This window comes from Cydia fagiglandana, chromosome 26 (genome assembly GCF_963556715.1).
Source record: "Cydia fagiglandana chromosome 26, ilCydFagi1.1, whole genome shotgun sequence".
Taxonomy (NCBI): domain Eukaryota; kingdom Metazoa; phylum Arthropoda; class Insecta; order Lepidoptera; family Tortricidae; genus Cydia; species Cydia fagiglandana.
In genome coordinates this window covers 9,254,016-9,272,384 of record NC_085957.1, presented here as the reverse complement: position 1 = coordinate 9,272,384, position 18,369 = coordinate 9,254,016, and the positions used below count along the sequence as shown (strand labels likewise).

Genomic DNA, 18,369 nt, shown 5'->3' with positions numbered 1-18,369 from the left:
TTATTAATTTTATTATGTATACTTAAAGCTAAAATCATACATACTAGGAATATAATGACTATTTTACTAAATAATACTGACCATGGTTAAATATGACTTTTACAATTAGTACATTTGACATCACTGACATAAATATAGCGGCCAAGGTGGTTTTTACCCGAATGCGCGACGCAAAGGAGGGTAATGTGTTTATTTTGATTATTTGTGTTGCTTAACTTCAAACTCTGGTAAATCCATTCGACCCTCTCAGCAAATATCTACCCTATACCTTATCTTAATACCAAAATCGCATAATCCGACAGATGGATTTGCCCGAGTTCGAAATTAAGCGACTCATTTGTACGGACTTGCACGGACTGCAGTGACATCACTTGCGCTTGTGCACTCTGCGTACATGGCGTGAGACACGAGTGCCAGCGTAAGCTAGCCGCGCAAGACACTTGCGTGACTTGCGTCACTTGTGCAAGTGTATAGACACCACCTGCGCTTGTGAAATCTGCGTACATGGCGCGATAGATTCGAATGCCAGCGTAACCTAGCCGTGCAAGACACTTGCGTCACTTGTGCAAGTGTATAGACATCATTTGCGTCCGTGAGACATGAGTGCCAGCGTAACCTAGCCGTACAAGATATACTTGCGTAACTTGCATCACTTGTGTAAGTGTAGAGACATCACTTGTGCTTGTGAACTCTGCGTACATGGCACGATAGACACGAGTGCCCACATAGCCTAGTCGCGCAAGACACTTGCGAAAACTGCGTCACTTGTGCAAGTGTAGAGACATCACTTGCGCTTGTGCACTCTGCGTACATGGCGTGAGACACGAGTGCCAGCGTAACCTAGCCGCGCAAGACACTTGCGTCACTTGTGCAAGTGTATAGACATCATTTGCGCTCGTGATACATGAGTGCCAGCGTAACCTAGCCGTGCAAGATATACTTGCGTCACTTGTGCAAGTGTAGTGACATCACTTGCGCTTGTGCACTTTGCGCTCGTGAGACATGAGTGCCAGCGTGACCTAGCCGTGCAAGATATACTTGCGTAACTTGCGTCACTTGTGCAAGTGTAAAGACATCACTTGCGCTTGTGAACTCTGCGTACATGGCACGATAGACACGAGTGCCCGCGTAGCCTAGTCGCGCAAGACACTTGCGAAAACTGCGTCACTTGTGCAAGTGTAGAGACATCACTTGCGCTTGTGCACTCTCCGTAGTCTCCGTACATGGCGCGATAGACACGAGTGCCAGCGTAACCTAGCCGCGCAAGACACTTGCGTTACTTGCGTCACTTGTGCAAGTGTAGAGACATCACTTGCGCTTGTGCACTCTCCGTACATTTCGCGATAGACAGGAGTGCCAGCGTAACCTAGCCGCGCAAGACACTTGCGTTACTTGCGTCACTTGTGCAAGTGTAGAGACATCACTTGCGCTTGTGCACTCTCCGTACATGGCGCGATAGACACGAGTGCCAGCTGAAACGCATCGCGCAAGAGGTACACTTGTAGGGGGACTCGGACGTGTGGAGCGCTATTATGTGGCTGCGGAGCTTCGCGTGGTTCTGAAATGAAATGGTTTATATTAAATTGATGTTAGGGTGGTATTCCATCTACCCAATATCATGGTCCAATGTAATTGCGTCTCACTCTCTCATTAAGCAAAATGTGAGACAAATTACACATTGGACAAAGAAGTTGGACAGATAGAATACCGCCCTTACAAAGAGTTGTCAGCAATATAGATAATAGATTGGCTGATCAACGAAGTGAACGTATAAGTTATTCTATGGTTTACAATGTGTGCTAGTGCTGCACTCTGGCGGCCTAACATTGCAGTAATACCCCCTATTCACCGACCCGTAATTTTAGAATCTGACGGAATACAAAAACCGGGCAAGTGCGAGTCGGACTCGCGCACGAAGGGTTCCGTACCATAATGCAAAAAAAAAAGCAAAAAAGAAAACGGTCACCCATCCAAGTACTGACCCCTCCCGACGTTGCTTAACTTTGGTCAAAAATCACGTTTGTTGTATGGGAGCCCCATTTAAATCTTTATTTTATTCTGTTTTTAGTATTTGTTGTTATAGCGGCAACAGAAATACATCATCTGTGAAAATTTCAAATGTCTAGCTATCACGGTTCGTGAGATACAGCCTGGTGACAGACGGACGGACGGACGGACGGACGGACGGACGGAAGGACGGACGGACAGCGAAGTCTTAGTAATAGGGTCCCGTTTTACCCTTTGGGTACGGAACCCTAAAAACAAACCTTTAGAAGGGGTCTAAAGCCGAAGCTGGTACCGAACCTTCGGAACATGACTTTTATGCCTAACTAACGACCCGCCCCGGCTTCGCAAGGGTTAACAAATTATACACCTAAACCTTCCGCAAGAATCACTCTATTGATAGGTGAACACCGTACGAAAATCTGTTGAGTCGTTTTTGAGTTTATCGCGAACATACATACAAACAAACAGACAGACGCGGCTGGGGACTTTGTTTTATAAGGCGTAGTACTTAGGCATACTGAAAATTCCTGGACTTGCCACTTAGAAAAAATAAGGGGATCCTATCTCATCGCATAATAATTGATTGTCATAATGTAATGTAATGTTACGCATAAATCTCTTTTCACATATTTTTTCTCCAGCTGAAACAGAAAGTAGAGGTTGTGTAGAATAGGGTAGGTTAGGTTAGGTTTGTGTTATAATTTTTCAGAAATGTTAATATTTCCAGCACAATAACAATTATGCGAAATGAGTTTTTTGCGTAACATTATATTAGGACAATCAATTATTATGCGACCCAATATGGACCCAAAAATAAGTGGTCTGATATCGTCGGGTGACAAACAAAAGTCACTTACTAACACCATTGAAATTTTTGGACAATAAACAATGTTACAAGTGTAATAAAGTGCATTGTTACTTAAATTTTTTGATAGTACTTAGTGACTTGCTTGTCACCCGACGACATAGACTAGGAATCCTCTAGACGGAGTTTAGAGCAATTATTTCATGAAACCGATGCTGCCAAATATACGGGGGTGCGCGGGACGAGGTGAGCAAGGTCCCGTGCCGTGATTGGTCCGTTCAAAGACACGGACGTCATACAAAAACACTTTCGACTAGAAAATGGAGTAAAAGTACCGTATGCGTGGCAGCCCAACCTGGACCCGGACCCGGGTATGTCCTTAAACCACGTCCAAGACCACCGGTGGACGGGCAGCAGCGTCCCTCAAATTCGGTGTACTCAACTGCGATCGCCAACCCGCCTGCCAAGCGTGGCGATTATGGCATTCACCCCCCCAAAAAAGGGGGAGGCCTATGTTCAGCAGTGGACGTCTTATGGCTGAGATGATGATGCGTGGCAGAGGGGGTAGAGCTACTATGCTCAGTCTGGAGGATGTCTTGTCTGTGCCCGACGATATATAATCCACTGATCCAGAAACTTTCAGGTATGGCCCTCGTAATATTCTGTCACGTACCGGGAATGGTTTCCCGCAGTGGTCGCAGAGATGTTCCGCGTGCTCCTTCTTATGGACCACCTGCTTGTGGAGGTACAGGGACGTGTGGCTCTTGAATACCTGCACACAATATACATAAGTTATAAAATTACTCTCTCTCTCTTCCTTCCTTGCCGTATCCGGCAATGGCGACTCCATCAACAATTCTTATCCGGATTATGAAATGCCCTTATGTGGCTCGCAAAACCAAACTTTGTCTTGAAGATGCGGGTCTGGAAGACCTGGATGCTAAGCGTCATATCCGCAAGACGCGACCTAAGCCCTCCTACACATACACCCGCAACTCGACTGGACAACTCCATTGCGCATCGTATAAAATTACTAGTGATGTACCGACTATTGATTTGGCCGACTAGCCGACTAATCGGCGCTTGGATGGCCGATTAGTCGGCCAACTAGTCGGCCAGATCATTAGTTTCGTCTAAAAATAGCGCTATTCATCAAACTATAAATAGGATTAGACCAAGAAAAGTCTGCAGCACTTTTGATAGCTCACTCAGTGCAAGTGTTATTTGAAACGTCAAACTTGTATGACATTATGACGTATAAATAACGCATCGCGTGGGCAAAAAAATCGCTGCAGACTTTTCTTGGTCTAACTCTAGTAATGCTGAAAAATACAATAAATGAAAAAATGCTAAGGCTATATTTCATACGACAACCAAACAATCGGGACAGTTCGGACAAGAAAGCGACCACGCGATTCAAACTAGTTTTCGTAAGCACCCTAAATAGGACTTTTGGTAAAATAGGTGAAAAGTTTATGGTTAATAATTGCTGTTTATTTCTTCTTGCCCTGTTTTTCTGTCACTTATAAAGTGCCGACTAATCGGCCATTTTTGTCGACCAGTCGCCGACTACAAATGAGGCCGGATAGTCCGCTTTCCCGACTAGTCGGTACAGTCAAGGAATTTAAATTCCGACCCATTTCGTACTTTGTCACAGTGACAATCAATATGAAAGCCGCTAGAGACCTCATACGGTTGTCACTGTGACAAAGTACGAAATGGGTCGGAATTTAAATTCCTTGACTGTACATCCCTAAAATTACGTGAATTAGCATCATTCAGGACCAGGAACCCTTTATTAAAATTTACCTTCCATTGTATATTTGCTGCCCCCCCCCCCCCTTTTTTCACCCGATCAAAGATACATTGATTGAGTAAGGGTCTGTCACCTTTAAACTGTTCGCAAAATTGTATTGTATGGGAAGTTTCATAGATCTCACGTGACGTGGATCAGTCGCTGTCACTGTGGTTGGTGCAACGGGCCCTTAGATGCGTAAAATCTATGACAATTTCGTGCTTTGAATTTGAGAGGTAAAAAACGAGATGGCGCTGTACAGCTCCGTGGCAAGGTTCAATAACTATACCTTCTGGCACTGTGTACAGTGGTGCGCGAAGTGTCTCCTGTGGTCCCAGTCGACGTGGTCTTGCAGCCGCGTCTTGTTGGCGAAGCGCCGCCCGCACTCGTCGCACGCGTGGGGAAAGTCCTGGAATCAAATTAATAATAATAAATAAATATTCCCGTTCACTATTAACTATTCACTTTTATTACAATAGCCCCAATGCCTGGTGAAACCGGTTCATGGATGCCTATTATTGCGCCTGTGAACGGGTTCCAGCAGGCGTCCTACATGACATTAAAGCTCTCCAAGGGGCCTCTACGTGTTGGATCTGTATCCCCACGCAACCCTATCAAAAGACCGGGATTTATAGGCCCGTGAAATCCAAAATGGAGTTATAAATAATAATTAATATTATAGGACATTTTTACACCAATGACTAAGCCTCACGGTAAGCTCAAGAAGGCTTGTGTTGTGGGTACTCAGACAACAATATACGAGTATACCTAATAAGTAAAAACCGGCCGCGAGTCGAACTCGCGCACGAAGGGTTCCGTACCATTACGCCAAAAACGGTAAAAAAAATCACGGCTGTCGTATTGGATTGATGTTGTTATAGCGGTAACAGAAATACATCATCTGTGAAAATTTCAACTGTCTAGCTATCACGGTATATACAGTCTGGTCAAAGACAGACGGACAGCGAAGTCTTTGTAATAGGGTTCCGTACCCAAAGGACGGATAGGAAATTTTCACAGTTGATGTAGGTATTTCTGTTGCCGCTATAACGATAAATACTATAGTGTAAACAACATTATTTGCGGGATTTGACGTCTGTCACTCACAACAGCAATACTACGTAAAATGTCTTGCACATCGAAATCACAAAGGAAAACAACTGCACTGCGAACGTTTACGTTCTACGTCTTTTTTAGGGTTCCGTACCCAAAGGGTAAAACGGGACCCTATTACTAAGACTTCGCTGTCCGTCCGTCCGTCCGTCCGTCCCTCCGTCCGTCCGTCCGTCCGTCTGTCACCAGGCTGTATCTCACGAACCGTGATAGCTAGACAGTTGAAATTTTCACAGATGATGTATTTCTGTTGCCGCTATAACAACAAATACTAAAAACAGAATAAAATAAAGATTTAAATGGGGCTCCCATACAACAAACGTGATTTTTGACCAAAGTTAAGCAACGTCGGGAGTGGTCAGTACTTGGATGGGTGACCTTTTTTTTTTGTTTGCATTATGGTACGGAACCCTTCGTGCGCGAGTCCGACTCGCACTTGCCCGGTTTTTTTTAATTTTAGGGTTGGCCGGACACCACCGTCATGAATCGGTAGTCGTCTAAATAAATCGATATGAATTTTTCATTTTTCTTTTAATAAAAATAAAGAAAAGGTGGATAATTAACTGTAAATATGGATATATTTATCATCACTTAACAGACAACAAATTTGACACAGAAATAACATAAATAAACTTTAAAATAGATCCCCAGTTAGTTTCAATTTGGACAGTGGGTGCGACCTACTCGGTCGGTGTATTAAATGCATTTAGCCTGCGGGAAAACCATATAATTCTAGCTTTATTTAAATCTCAAATAAAAATTAATTATACGTCACAATTCGATACCTCAGTCTACGTGCCATCCAATCGTAATCGCTTGCTGTGATAATCGATTTGCGTTAGTTACATCTCTATATACGTCAGTCATAATGTGTCAAATACCGCAAATAATGTTGTTTATACTATAAACACAGAATATAATAAATATAACCTAGCCGCGCAAGACACTTGCGTCACTTGTGCAAGTGTAGAGAGATCTCTTGCGCTTGTGCACGCTGCGTTGCTGCTATCTAAAACGAAACACTACAACGATAAACACCTGTTCGGAGACGTGTGCTCTAGACAGCCGCATGTGCTGCTTGTAGGTGGCCACCGACGAGAAGGTCCTGTTGCACGGCGCGCACACCAGCTCGCCGTTGGCCCTGGCAATCCAATATAAAGACAAAGTGAGCTTACAATACGCGTAAAAATGATGAATATTTACTTTAGGTAATTAGATATCGGATTTAGTCATTCTATACATCATTTCAAACACCATCATAGTCTCACCGTTTTTGTCGTTAACTATATATTTCCGTCATTTACATAACTTTTTCGTCATTTTTCTGTATATATAGTCATTTCACTCAACATTTTCATCATATTATTTAATATTTTGGTCGTTGACTCAACATTCACGTCATTTACCCCAATCATTTCGTCGTTCACCTCAACAATCGGGATATCCATCTCAAAATTATCTACATTTGAGGCCTATTTACGCGCACTTTACTCCGATTCTCGTAATTTTACCGGTAAAATAAGCTTATATTTTATAACACTTTTTTTAATTTTAATTGTTATTTTTAGTTGAGAGTTTAAAGTGTTATAAAATAAGCTTATTCTACTATTGGACCTGGCGGCGTGGCTCTGCATGTGCCGCAGCAGGTTGCCGCGCCACTGGAAGCGGCGGCCGCAGTGCGCGCACGGGTACAGCTGGCGCGCCGCCGCCACCGAGCACTTGATCTCTTCTACCAGAGCGCGCTGCTTCTCTGGTGTCGTTGACTCTTCTGGTACCGTGTCTTCTAGCTTTCTGGGGAGATATTTGACGTTATCTATGAAAAGGGACCTTATTGTCGATGGCGCTTACGCCATTATTAACGATGCTCCGATACAAATACAATGCCGCGCGATGGCGCGATGCTGTGCGGCGTAAGCGCCATCGTAAATAAGGTCTCTTTTCATAGATAATGCCCCATATATAGGGTCAGACCAAATAACACTAAACTGAAATGTCATACCGAGTGTGGCCTGTAACACGAGCAAATAATTAAAACATAGATTGTACTCCACAAACGGTGACACTTTGGTTCAACAACTTTTAAAAATTATAAAATATTTAGACTCCCTATTTTTCATACAAAATAAATATTATCTTCAATGGACGCCATCGCCACGCCATATCATTGTGATTGCCGTTGCTAAATTCGCAATACATTGCGTCTTTGAATAACCTTTAAAGTGTATTAAAAATCAAACTACATGTTATTTTTAAAAGTCGTTGAACAAATGTTGATCAGTATGAGGAGTACAGCCTACAATTAATTTTTTTGCTCATATTACAGGCCACACCCGGTATACTAAGAAAAGTGACCAAAGCGTCCAGTGCCCCGGGCAGGAATCGAACCAGCGTCCTCTGCTATCGCGGCAGGTGCCTGTGCCATTCGGCTATCGGGCCACGGCGGCATAGGTCGAATTTTTCCAAGTATATGCACTTCTTGATGAATGCTCATAGCGCCCTTCTCTGGCCATCCCTAAAATGGACAGTATAGTTCGACCAAAATAACTCTACATCGATTTTTATAGGAATATGAAAATAATGCGGATGTTCCGCGGATGCAGATGCGAATATGCGAAAATGTTATTCTCGCCCTCTTGTGACTCTCTATAAGTAGTTAAGTCTGTAAGATCGATAAAATATTGCTTAAACTGCTTTTGTTCGTAACAAATCGACCTGTTTTATTTGTCATTTTAGTTTAGTTTGCGCAGCTGCCGCATGGCGCTAGATGTAATGTCAGGCGTAATGTACGGCCAAGATGAGTTTGACCTGATAATGTAACAGCTGTATTGTACGTAGTAAAACCATACATAGTAATTTATTGTAATGTATTCTTGACTAATTGCTATCTTTGTCTTTTGTATTCTTATTACTATATTTGTCTTTTGTATGTATTAATTTTGTTGTTATTGTTTATGTATATATTAATTCTCTTGTTATTCATGTTACCTGTCGTGATTGTTTCACCGGATGGTCTTATCGGAAGATCAGCGCTGGAAGTCGCCAGCAACATGCTGAGGTGAGACCATTTCGTGGCACTTTCTCTTTTTTATGTTTCTCTGTTCAGTATAAGTTTTTATTTTGTGTTTGTGCTTACGAATAAAATTTATTCTATTCTATTCTAATATTCGCAACATCCCTGGACTGTACCAAGACTCCTTTGTCTTTGCGTACCTGAGTTTCAACTGGATCTGGTGTTTGGAGCTGGTCTTGACGTGCTTCTGGAGGTTGGAAGTCGTGGTGAACGACATTCTGGAACAAATTTAACTTCATAAGACCCAGCATATAAAATTTTCAATTTTTTATTTGCACCTTAGGGCCCCCCCACATCTAGCGTCTTTCGAGCGTCGGCGTCTGTCGGCGTCTGGTCAGCGCTATGGAAAATGACGTCGCTGCGCAGTTGCGTCGACGTTGCGTCGACGCTCGAAAGACGCTAGATGTGGGGGGGGGGGGGCCTTAATCTATAAGTAAATTGGAAAAAGCAGTGGTGGCCGAGTGGATACTTTCAATCCGGAGGTCGCGGGTTCAAATCCTGGCTCGTACCAATGAGTTTTTCGGAACTTATGTACGAAATATCATTTGATATTTACCACTAGCTTTACGGTGAAGGAAAAACATCGTGAGGAAACCTGCATACATCTGCGAAGAAATTCAAAGGTGTATGTGAAGTCCCCAATCCGCATTGGGCTAGCGTGGGGACTATAGCCCAAGCCCTCTCGCGCATGAGAGGAGGCCTGTGCTCAGCAGTGGGACGCATATAGGCTGAAATGATGATGATGATGATGAAATTGGAACGAATTTCGTTTGCTTTAAAAAGCAATGAAACAAAAGAAATTCTTCTTTATGTGGTTCATGGAAGGTTCAAATTAGATTGCACGATTGGGCACATTGTAATGTATATTTAGCCTCAGGAGGATACAACAATAAATTGTAATAGTTATTTACGATACAAGTGCGAAAAAGAGGAAATTCGAAACGAGTGGCGATAAATTAAAACACGACCGAAGGGAGTGTTTTAAATCGACACGAGTTGCGAATTACCTATTCGCACGTGTATCGTACAACGTTTTACAGTACATATGGCCCTTTAAACTTTTGACATCGCACGAAAAGTGCTATTTTACGCACTAGTGCGGGAAAATAGGACCATATGTACTGTAAAGATAATTTTCACAACACCGCCTGGTAAACTCCACCTCTTGATTGTTAAAAAAAAACTGATGATAAAGTTGCTTTTTAAGTTTTTATCCACATGTGTGACAAAGTAATCAAATGCAAATTTTGAGTAGTTCCCTTATTTTATAATACAAAGCTTCCGTGAGACACAGCCATATTAAATATATTAAGAACGGGTCACTCACGTTAAAATACGCTATAAACGCAGGTATAAACTATGTTATACAGGGTGACATACTTCTATTCTTCTTCCTCGCGTTATCCCGGCATTTCGCCACGGCTCATGAGAGCCTGGGGTCCGCTTGTCAACTAATCCCATGATTTAACGTAGGCACTAGCTTTTACGAAAGCGACTGCCATCTGACCTTCCAACCCAGAGGGTAAACTTGGCCTTATTGGGATTAGTCCGGTTCCCTCACGATGTTTTCCTTCACCGAAAAGCGACTGGTAAATATCAAATGATATTTCGTACGTAAGTTCCGAAAAACTCATTGGTACGAGCCGGGGTTTGAACCCGCGACCTCCAGATTGCAAGTCGCGCGCTCTCACCGCTAGGCCACCAGCGCTTCCAGGGACAGGGTGACTTACTAGCAGCTATGTTATACAGGGTGACTTACTTGCAGGGCTCGCAGTACGGCCTTCGCTTCTGCCCGGCCTCTATGCGATGCGTCTCCAAATGCTTCCTTAATGATGTCTTCAAAAGGATATTTGTTATACAGGGTGCCATACTTGCAGCTACATGTTATACAGGGTAACTTACTTGCAGCTATGTTATACAGGGTGACTTACTTGCAGATATGTTATACAGGGTGCCATACTTGCTGTTACATGTTATACAGGGAGACTTACTTGCAGACATGTTATACAGGGTGACTTACTTGCAGGGCTCGCAGTACGGCCTTCGCTTCTGCCCGTCCTCTATGCGATGCGTCTCCAAATGCTTCCTTAATGACTTCTTCCAAAGGATGTTTGTTATACAGGGTGACTTACTTGCAGGGCTCGCAGTACGGCCTTCGCTTCTGCCCGGCCTCTATGCGATGCGTCTCCAAATGCTTCCTTAATGACGTTTTCTAAAGGATACTTGTTATACAGGGTGACACACTTGCAGCTACATGTTATACAGGGTGACTTACTTGCAGGGCTCGCAGTACGGCCTTCGCTTCTGCCCGGCCTCTATGCGATGCGTCTCCAAATGCTTCCTTAATGACGTTTTCTAAAGGATACTTGTTATACAGGGTGACATACTTGCAGCTATGTTATACAGGGTGACTTACTTGCAGGGCTCGCAGTACGGCCTTCGCTTCTGCCCGGCCTCTATGCGATGCGTCTCCAAATTCTTCCTTAATGACGTTTTCTAAAGGATACTTGTTATACAGGGTGACATACTTGCAGCTATGTTATACAGGGTGACTTACTTGCAGTTCATGTTATACAGGGTGACATATTTGTAGGGTTACGTTATACAGGCTGACATACTTTGTAAGTGTATGTTATACAGGGTGACTTACTTGCAGGGCTCGCAATACGGCCGCCGTTTCTGCCCGGCCTCTATGCGATGCGTCTCCAAATGCTTCCTTAATGACGTCTTCCATTTGAACGTCTTCGCGCACAGCTCGCAAGGGAACGTGACTTCAGACTTTACACTGAAACCACAGAATAATTAATAGTACTACCGTACAGAAAGGAAACTTCCTACAAAAACGAAGTTTGACAGCGGTTCAGGGTCGAATCATGCTGTCCCTTTCTAATATATGGCACTATCCCTTTCGGCTATTTAGGGGTCATCCATTAATTACGTCACACGTTTAGGGGGAGGGAGGGGGTCAAGAAAATGTGACATATTGTGACATCGGGGAGGGGGGAGACACAAACTTTGTGACGTCACTTTAACTTCATCAATAACCGAAAATTTATTTAAATTATTTTATTCGCTGTACATTTAAATAACAAGTTTTTAAAACGAAAATAGTTTTTAATCGTTTCATTTCCTTTCCTAAGCAGTTTTGGGTTATTAAATTTCTAATATTTATATCATCAAAAATATTTTGATAAAATATTAATAATACTTAGGTACTAACTTAATTCGATTTGGCGATTTCGTAGAAAAAATGTGACGTCACACTATACTTCGTTTTTTTTAGCATTAGAAATTAGGTAAACAATCTTGACGTGTCTTTTAATTGAAAAACACATTTTAAAAATAAGTTACGGCAAATATGTAACAATTATGAATCTAATACGATCATTTATATTCGTCTGCTTTCATAAGTAATAGTTATTGATTTTTAAAAAGCGTTTTTCAATTAAAAGACATGTCAAGATCGCTTACCTTCTTGCAAGTTCTTTCTAATGCTAAAAAAAACGAACTATAGGGGGGAGGGGTTTGCCAAATGTGACCAAGTGTGACAAGGGGGGGGAGGGGTCAAAAAACCTAGAAATTGGTGTGACGTAATTAATGGATGACCCCTTAGGGTTGTCAAAAATCAAGTGATTATCTTATCTGTGGTCGTGCACGCAAAAGGAAGTCAAGTGGTGCCAACCCTAATAATTGCTCGGAGCAATGCTGAGCCGAGCGGAGCCGAGTTTGACCGAAGTCAGGAGTTTCGCACCCCTGCTGAAACCAACATCTATATTATTACCCTGCGACTGGTTTCAACTGCACTAGGGAATATTACGCAAAACTGCGTAGGGGGCGCCATTACCACAATCCATCACAATCTGGGGGTCAACCGCGAAGCATGAAAATCTAACCTCTCTATCACTCTTGCATACTCGAGCGATAAAGAGGCCGATACCTCGAGGCAGATAACAAACCGCCTTGATGCATCAATGTCATATTTTATTGACTGTGAAAACTTGTTCAAAAAACTGTTTAAGGCACAGTATGTATAAGTTACTCTATGGTTTACTAGCTAGCTTAGTGCTGCACTCTGGCGGCAGAACATTGCAGCAATACCCCCCATTGTTACAGTAAACCGATATTTTTGACATATAGCCAGGGCTGCGAAACTCTGCTGCCAGCGCGCGTCTTTGTTTTTTAGGGTTCCGTACCCAAAGGATAAAAACAGGACCCTGTTACTAAGACTCCGCTGTCCGTCTGTCTGTCCGTCCGTCGGTCTGTCACCAGGCTGTATCTCATAAACCGTGATAGCTAGCTGTTGAAGTTTTCACAGATGATGTATTTCTGTTGCCGCTATAACAACAAATACTAAAAACAGAATTATATGTGACGTTCCACGGAAAAAGGTACCTTATGCCTGCCGGCGCTTACGTTGCATAGCGCCGCGATAATATTGGAGCGGCGTTAATAATAGCGTAAGCGCCAACCGCCATAAGGTACCTTTACCCGTGGGACGTCACATATAAATATTTAAGTGGGGTTCCCATACAACAAACGTGATTTTTTACCGTTTTTTGCGTATTTGCGTAACGGTACGGAACCCTTCGTGCGCGAGTTGACTCGCACTTGGCCGATTTTTTAATTTAATAGTTATTAATGATGACTCAAAATACAAGCACTGAACTTACCCGTTTGTATTAGTGATTGAAACATCCTCAACCTGAGCTTTCTCTGGACTTGGTTCAATTCTGTAAATAAAGAATAGATCATTAAGTTGTTGCCATCATTGAATTGCCATCGCAATCCAGCGCGGGAACGCTGCCTGCGTGTTGGGCACCCTCCCGAAGGCACTAAATTTTGATAGGTATATTTAATTTTTAGTTTTAGCTATTTTAATTGTAGTTCGTTTTAGTTTTATATTCATTCCTGTTTATGTCTTTTAGTAATTTATGTAATTTGATATTTTGATAGTAAAATGTAATAAAACTTTTAATATAGCATGATGTAGGTAGGTATATATTATAATATATAATAAACTATTGTAATAAAGTTGTTGTTTATTTTATTTGTTTACTAGCTACCCGCCCCGGCTGCGCACGGACTAACAAATTATACACATAAACCTTCCTCAAGAATCGCTCTCTTGATAGGTGAAAACCGCATGAAAATCCGTTCAGTAGTTTTTGAGTTTATCGTGAACATACAAACACAGATGCGATGGGGGACCTCCTAACCCCCTCCCACCCCATCCGCAATAGCCCCAGTGGCCGGCAACCCGCGGCCCGCCAACCTTTCACTTGCGGCCCGCGAGCCTCCCTGGCTATTTTATTGACAAATGACAATGTCTGATAAAGTTATAAAACTCATAAATATTAGCAAAGTGCGGCCCGCGTCCACTTTGTTAACTGCTTTGTGGCCCTTGGCTGCTAAAAGGTTGCCGACCGCTGCACTAGGCTCTTGCTCCACGGAACGGCGCAAAGTAGATTTAGGTATAGTTCAGTTCAAATATATATATTTCTCTAAGATTATACATCACTTATAAGAGAAACAAAGTTATAGTATTAACCTTTTCGACGCAGTGTCAAACACAAAAGCTGTCACGCTGACGCCACGTCACCGAAGTGTCAAAACTGAAATTGAACTTTATGCATATACACGTAGGTCTATGTTGCTCTGTGGTCCGTGACCGATTAATCAGTCTTTGGCGTTGAACCTACGGCGCGCATATATCGGTCATTGGCGTCCAAAAGGTTAAGTTAATAACATAAATTACAGGTAATCCATAAACGAACATAACATTTTTAATAAAATGGATGTCGGTATTATTAAATTCGAGTGCTATATATATATAATATATCGTGTATCGTGGACGTCTTATGGCTGAGATCATGATGATGATGATAATATATCGTTGTTAATTCTTACCCATGGGTGGTAGTATAATGTTTCTGCGCAGCCCGCTTGCTTCTTAACCGAGCCTGGCAAACACTACACTCGTAGCGCCGCCTGTGTTTGTTCGCGTGGTAGTTGTACGATATCTCGGACACGAAGGAGCACGTGCAAATTGGACATCTGTGGCGTGCCGCGTTCTGTAGAAAATAAATTTAATGGCTCTTATACACGATGGGGCCAGCCGGCCCCTCTAAACTAAAGGTGACAGTCCATTTCCAACGACAGCTGCATTACTGTCCATTTGAGTATGAAAATAGACAATGACAGCGACGCGTTCAGTACCGGGAGTGCAGCTGCGGTTAGAAATGGAATATTACCATAAGGGACGCATTTATGCGTTAGAGGGAGCAAGTGATATTGCTATCTCATTCTACCGCATGGCTGCGTCCCTTGGAGTGGCCGACATGATTGTTTAAATTTAACTACAGGTGTTTAAAAAAGCGGTCCGCTACGTACTGTATTATGTATTTAAGTACCTTTTGAATACATCAAACTAGTTTTTAGGGTTCCGTACCCAAAGGGTAAAACGGGACCCTATTACTAAGACTTCGCTGTCCGTCCGTCCGTCCGTCCGTCCGTCCGTCCGTCTATCACCAGGCTGTATCTCACGAACCGTGATAGCTAGACAGTTGAAATTTTCACAGATGATGTATTTCTGTTGCCGCTATAACAACAAATACTAAAAACAGAATAAGATTTAAATGGGGCTCCCATACAACAAACGTGATTTTTGACCAAAGTTAAGCAACGTCGGGAGTGGTCAGTACTTGGATGGGTGACCGCTTTTTTTTTTTTGCATTATGGTACGGAACCCTTCGTGCGCGAGTCCGACTCGCACTTGCCCGGTTTTATGTTGCTGGATTCGTCGATCTGCAAACTCAAAACAAAATCAGCCGTTTTAACTTTGGACACATAGCCTGCCTCTCGTTGCGAATTTCCTACTTCTCGTACTTGTATCGGAATGTACAGTCAGCAGCAGAAGTTGCTAAGCGGGCGAGGTGTTCAAAATTACATTGACACGCTCGTATTCTCTTAACAATAAAGTCGCGTCAAGATCATTTTGAACAACTCGCCCGCTTACCAACTTCTGCTGCTGACTGTACTATTACTCACCTGTTCATGTTTCACTGACTCATGCTCCTTCATCATCTCCGCATTAGGAAAGGAGACTATACACTTCTCACACCGGAACATTGCATGCACATACTCAAAGCTCAACTCCATCTCACGTCTCTCTCCCTCTATCTCCGTCTCCGTCAGTTCTATCTCTTTAAACAATTCAGGTTTCTTTCTCTTTTTCTTAACCTTCTTCTTTTTCTGTACGTAGTTTATAAGTAAATCATCGTTGTCTGAATGCGAGTCAATTTCGGATTTGATTTGATTTTCGAGTTTGATATCATCTTGAGGCACGTCAGTGGTTTCGTATTCATATGTTATTGGTAACTCTATGTCTGTCTCTGGTTCAGGAGGGATTTCGGGAACATTTATGTTCGTAAGCTTGTGAATGGTTAATTTTGGTTTCAGGTACGGGAGTTTCACGTCATGTTTCTGAAAGATAAATTTCAATTTAAGTACAACTAAACTTTTGTCTTATTTAAGTTTATAAGATTTAAATATTATATATTACTTTAGCACCATGAAAATTGGCTAATATTGATATTAATAATAATGATATAGTATTCACCCAAAAAAACATAACTTAAAAGAATCTCTTAAAGCATAAAAACCCATAGCTACTTGTTATATACTGTAGCCACTTGGAATTTAGGTGGGAGGGCCTTCTCCATCTCAAAACTATTGCTAGGTCGCCTGGGCCCGTAGGCCCGGGCTTTATGGGCCTATGCGGAAATCCGGCCCAGACCGCAGTGTTACCATAAGACACAGTAAGCACATAAAATATATATAATTTAGAGTTGTTTAAAAAATTACCTGCATATCATATGTCCGCAAAATATTAAAGCTATGTGAAACTTGCTGTTTAAACTTCGTGAAGCGCCGCAACTGCGCCTCACACTCCCAACACAACCACTCAGGCACATGCTCCTCTGGTTTATATACCTGTAATAAATCAAAATCATACTTAATATTATACAGACTATATATATATATATATATATATATGCGGTGTATATGCTTGGCTCCTGTCAAACACTATGTATCTTAATTAGTTCATATTTCAACAAAACTTTATTTTAAGTTAAATTTAATTAGTTTGTAGTTAGTTTTTTCGATGTAAGTGTATGGACCAAGGTCTGAAATAAATGATTTTCTTTATTATTATTTTTTAATTAGAATCAGTCGGGAGAAAACCGAATATATGTTCTGCCACTTAACAAATACAGGGCTAAGTACCACTGCACCGCCGTGTATCGAAGGAGTCCCACTCAAGCAGGTGGAGTCGTTTAAATATCTGGGATCTATAGTGTCACCGCAGACTACCGCAGAGAAGGACATCCAGCACCGAATCTCATCAGCCTGGCTTCAGTGGAGATCACTCTCTGGTGTCTTATGTGATCCCCGAATACCTATAAGAACTAAAGGTCAGATCTATAAACAAGCCGTAAGACCAGCGTTGTTATATGGATCAGAATGCTGGGGTTTAAGGAAAGCTGACGAGCAAAAACTTCACACTACTGAGATGAAGATGCTGCGCTGGGCGGGCGGCGTCACCAGACTTGACAAAGTACGAAACACCTACATCAGAGGAACATTTAAGGTCGCTAACGTCAGCGACAAATTGGCGGAAGGCCGCCTACGCTGGTATGGCCACGTCATGAGACGTGATGAAAGCCACATGACAAGAGCTGTACTAAACATAAGGGAGGGTAGCCGAGGCCGAGGACGACCCCTCACAACTTGGAGCAGCACCGTTAAAAGAGACATGGAGGCAGCAGGCATAGATAAAAGTATGACAGCAGACCGCATAAAGTGGCGGAATGGTATAAGGAGGGCCGACCCCAACTAGAGATGGGAATAATAATGGCCAGGAAGAAGAAGAAGATTATTTTTTTTATATTTTATTGATAATATCATGAATAACATTAAATATGTTACTTTAAAGAGGTCGCATGAGTAGGTTGAAGTGCGTTTAAACATTTTGTGATTAAATACATGATGATCTTACCGGTATTTCTCGTAAAATTTGCAAAAAACTCTGCTTAGTCCAAAAGTCTTCAAGTGCTAACATTTTTCGGTCCGCACTGAGGCAGCCGCAGCAGAAATTACGGTCTTGAGCAGCCATTATTGTTAGTTAAAAACTCATTCAATTTAAATATTAATTTTAGTCAGTAAATGTATATAAATTAATAAATAAACAAATCGACAAATGGAAGCATCATTTTGCAACAGATCATCAACAGATGCAAGAAGACGCATACAACTGTCAATTCAATGCGTTTGGTTTACTTGTAAAATACGGCTTGGAGGAAATGTTAACCCTATATTTTATCATTCCTTTGGTATAATTAAAGGCAGTTTCATCCAAAAGTCTAAAATCTTGCTTATTCTTCATTTCTTTTACAATGCAATTACAATAAGAGCAATTTAGTATTTTGTATTTAAGAGCCGCCGGATTATAATGTAGAAACCAAAGTAGAAACAAAACGATTTTTACGAAGCGTTTCTTTATACGCAAGTCATGTTTTT

At 42.1% G+C, this 18,369-nt stretch overlaps 1 protein-coding gene across 1 annotated transcript; it reads right to left on the bottom strand.

Annotated features, from left to right (window-relative positions):
* Positions 1–1,231: 1,231 nt before the first annotated feature.
* Positions 1,232–18,068, bottom strand: LOC134677616 (zinc finger protein 879-like). The gene is made up of 12 exons (XM_063536081.1): positions 17,849–18,068; positions 16,654–16,782; positions 15,838–16,272; positions 14,698–14,861; positions 13,461–13,520; positions 11,441–11,575; positions 8,931–9,008; positions 7,335–7,511; positions 6,759–6,861; positions 4,897–5,016; positions 3,486–3,584; positions 1,232–1,558 (listed from the first exon to the last, which is right to left on the bottom strand). Exons 1-12 carry the CDS (start codon positions 17,963–17,965, stop codon positions 1,421–1,423), a joined length of 1,755 nt encoding a protein of 584 aa, XP_063392151.1. The 5' UTR covers positions 17,966–18,068; the 3' UTR covers positions 1,232–1,420.
* Positions 18,069–18,369: the final 301 nt, after the last annotated feature.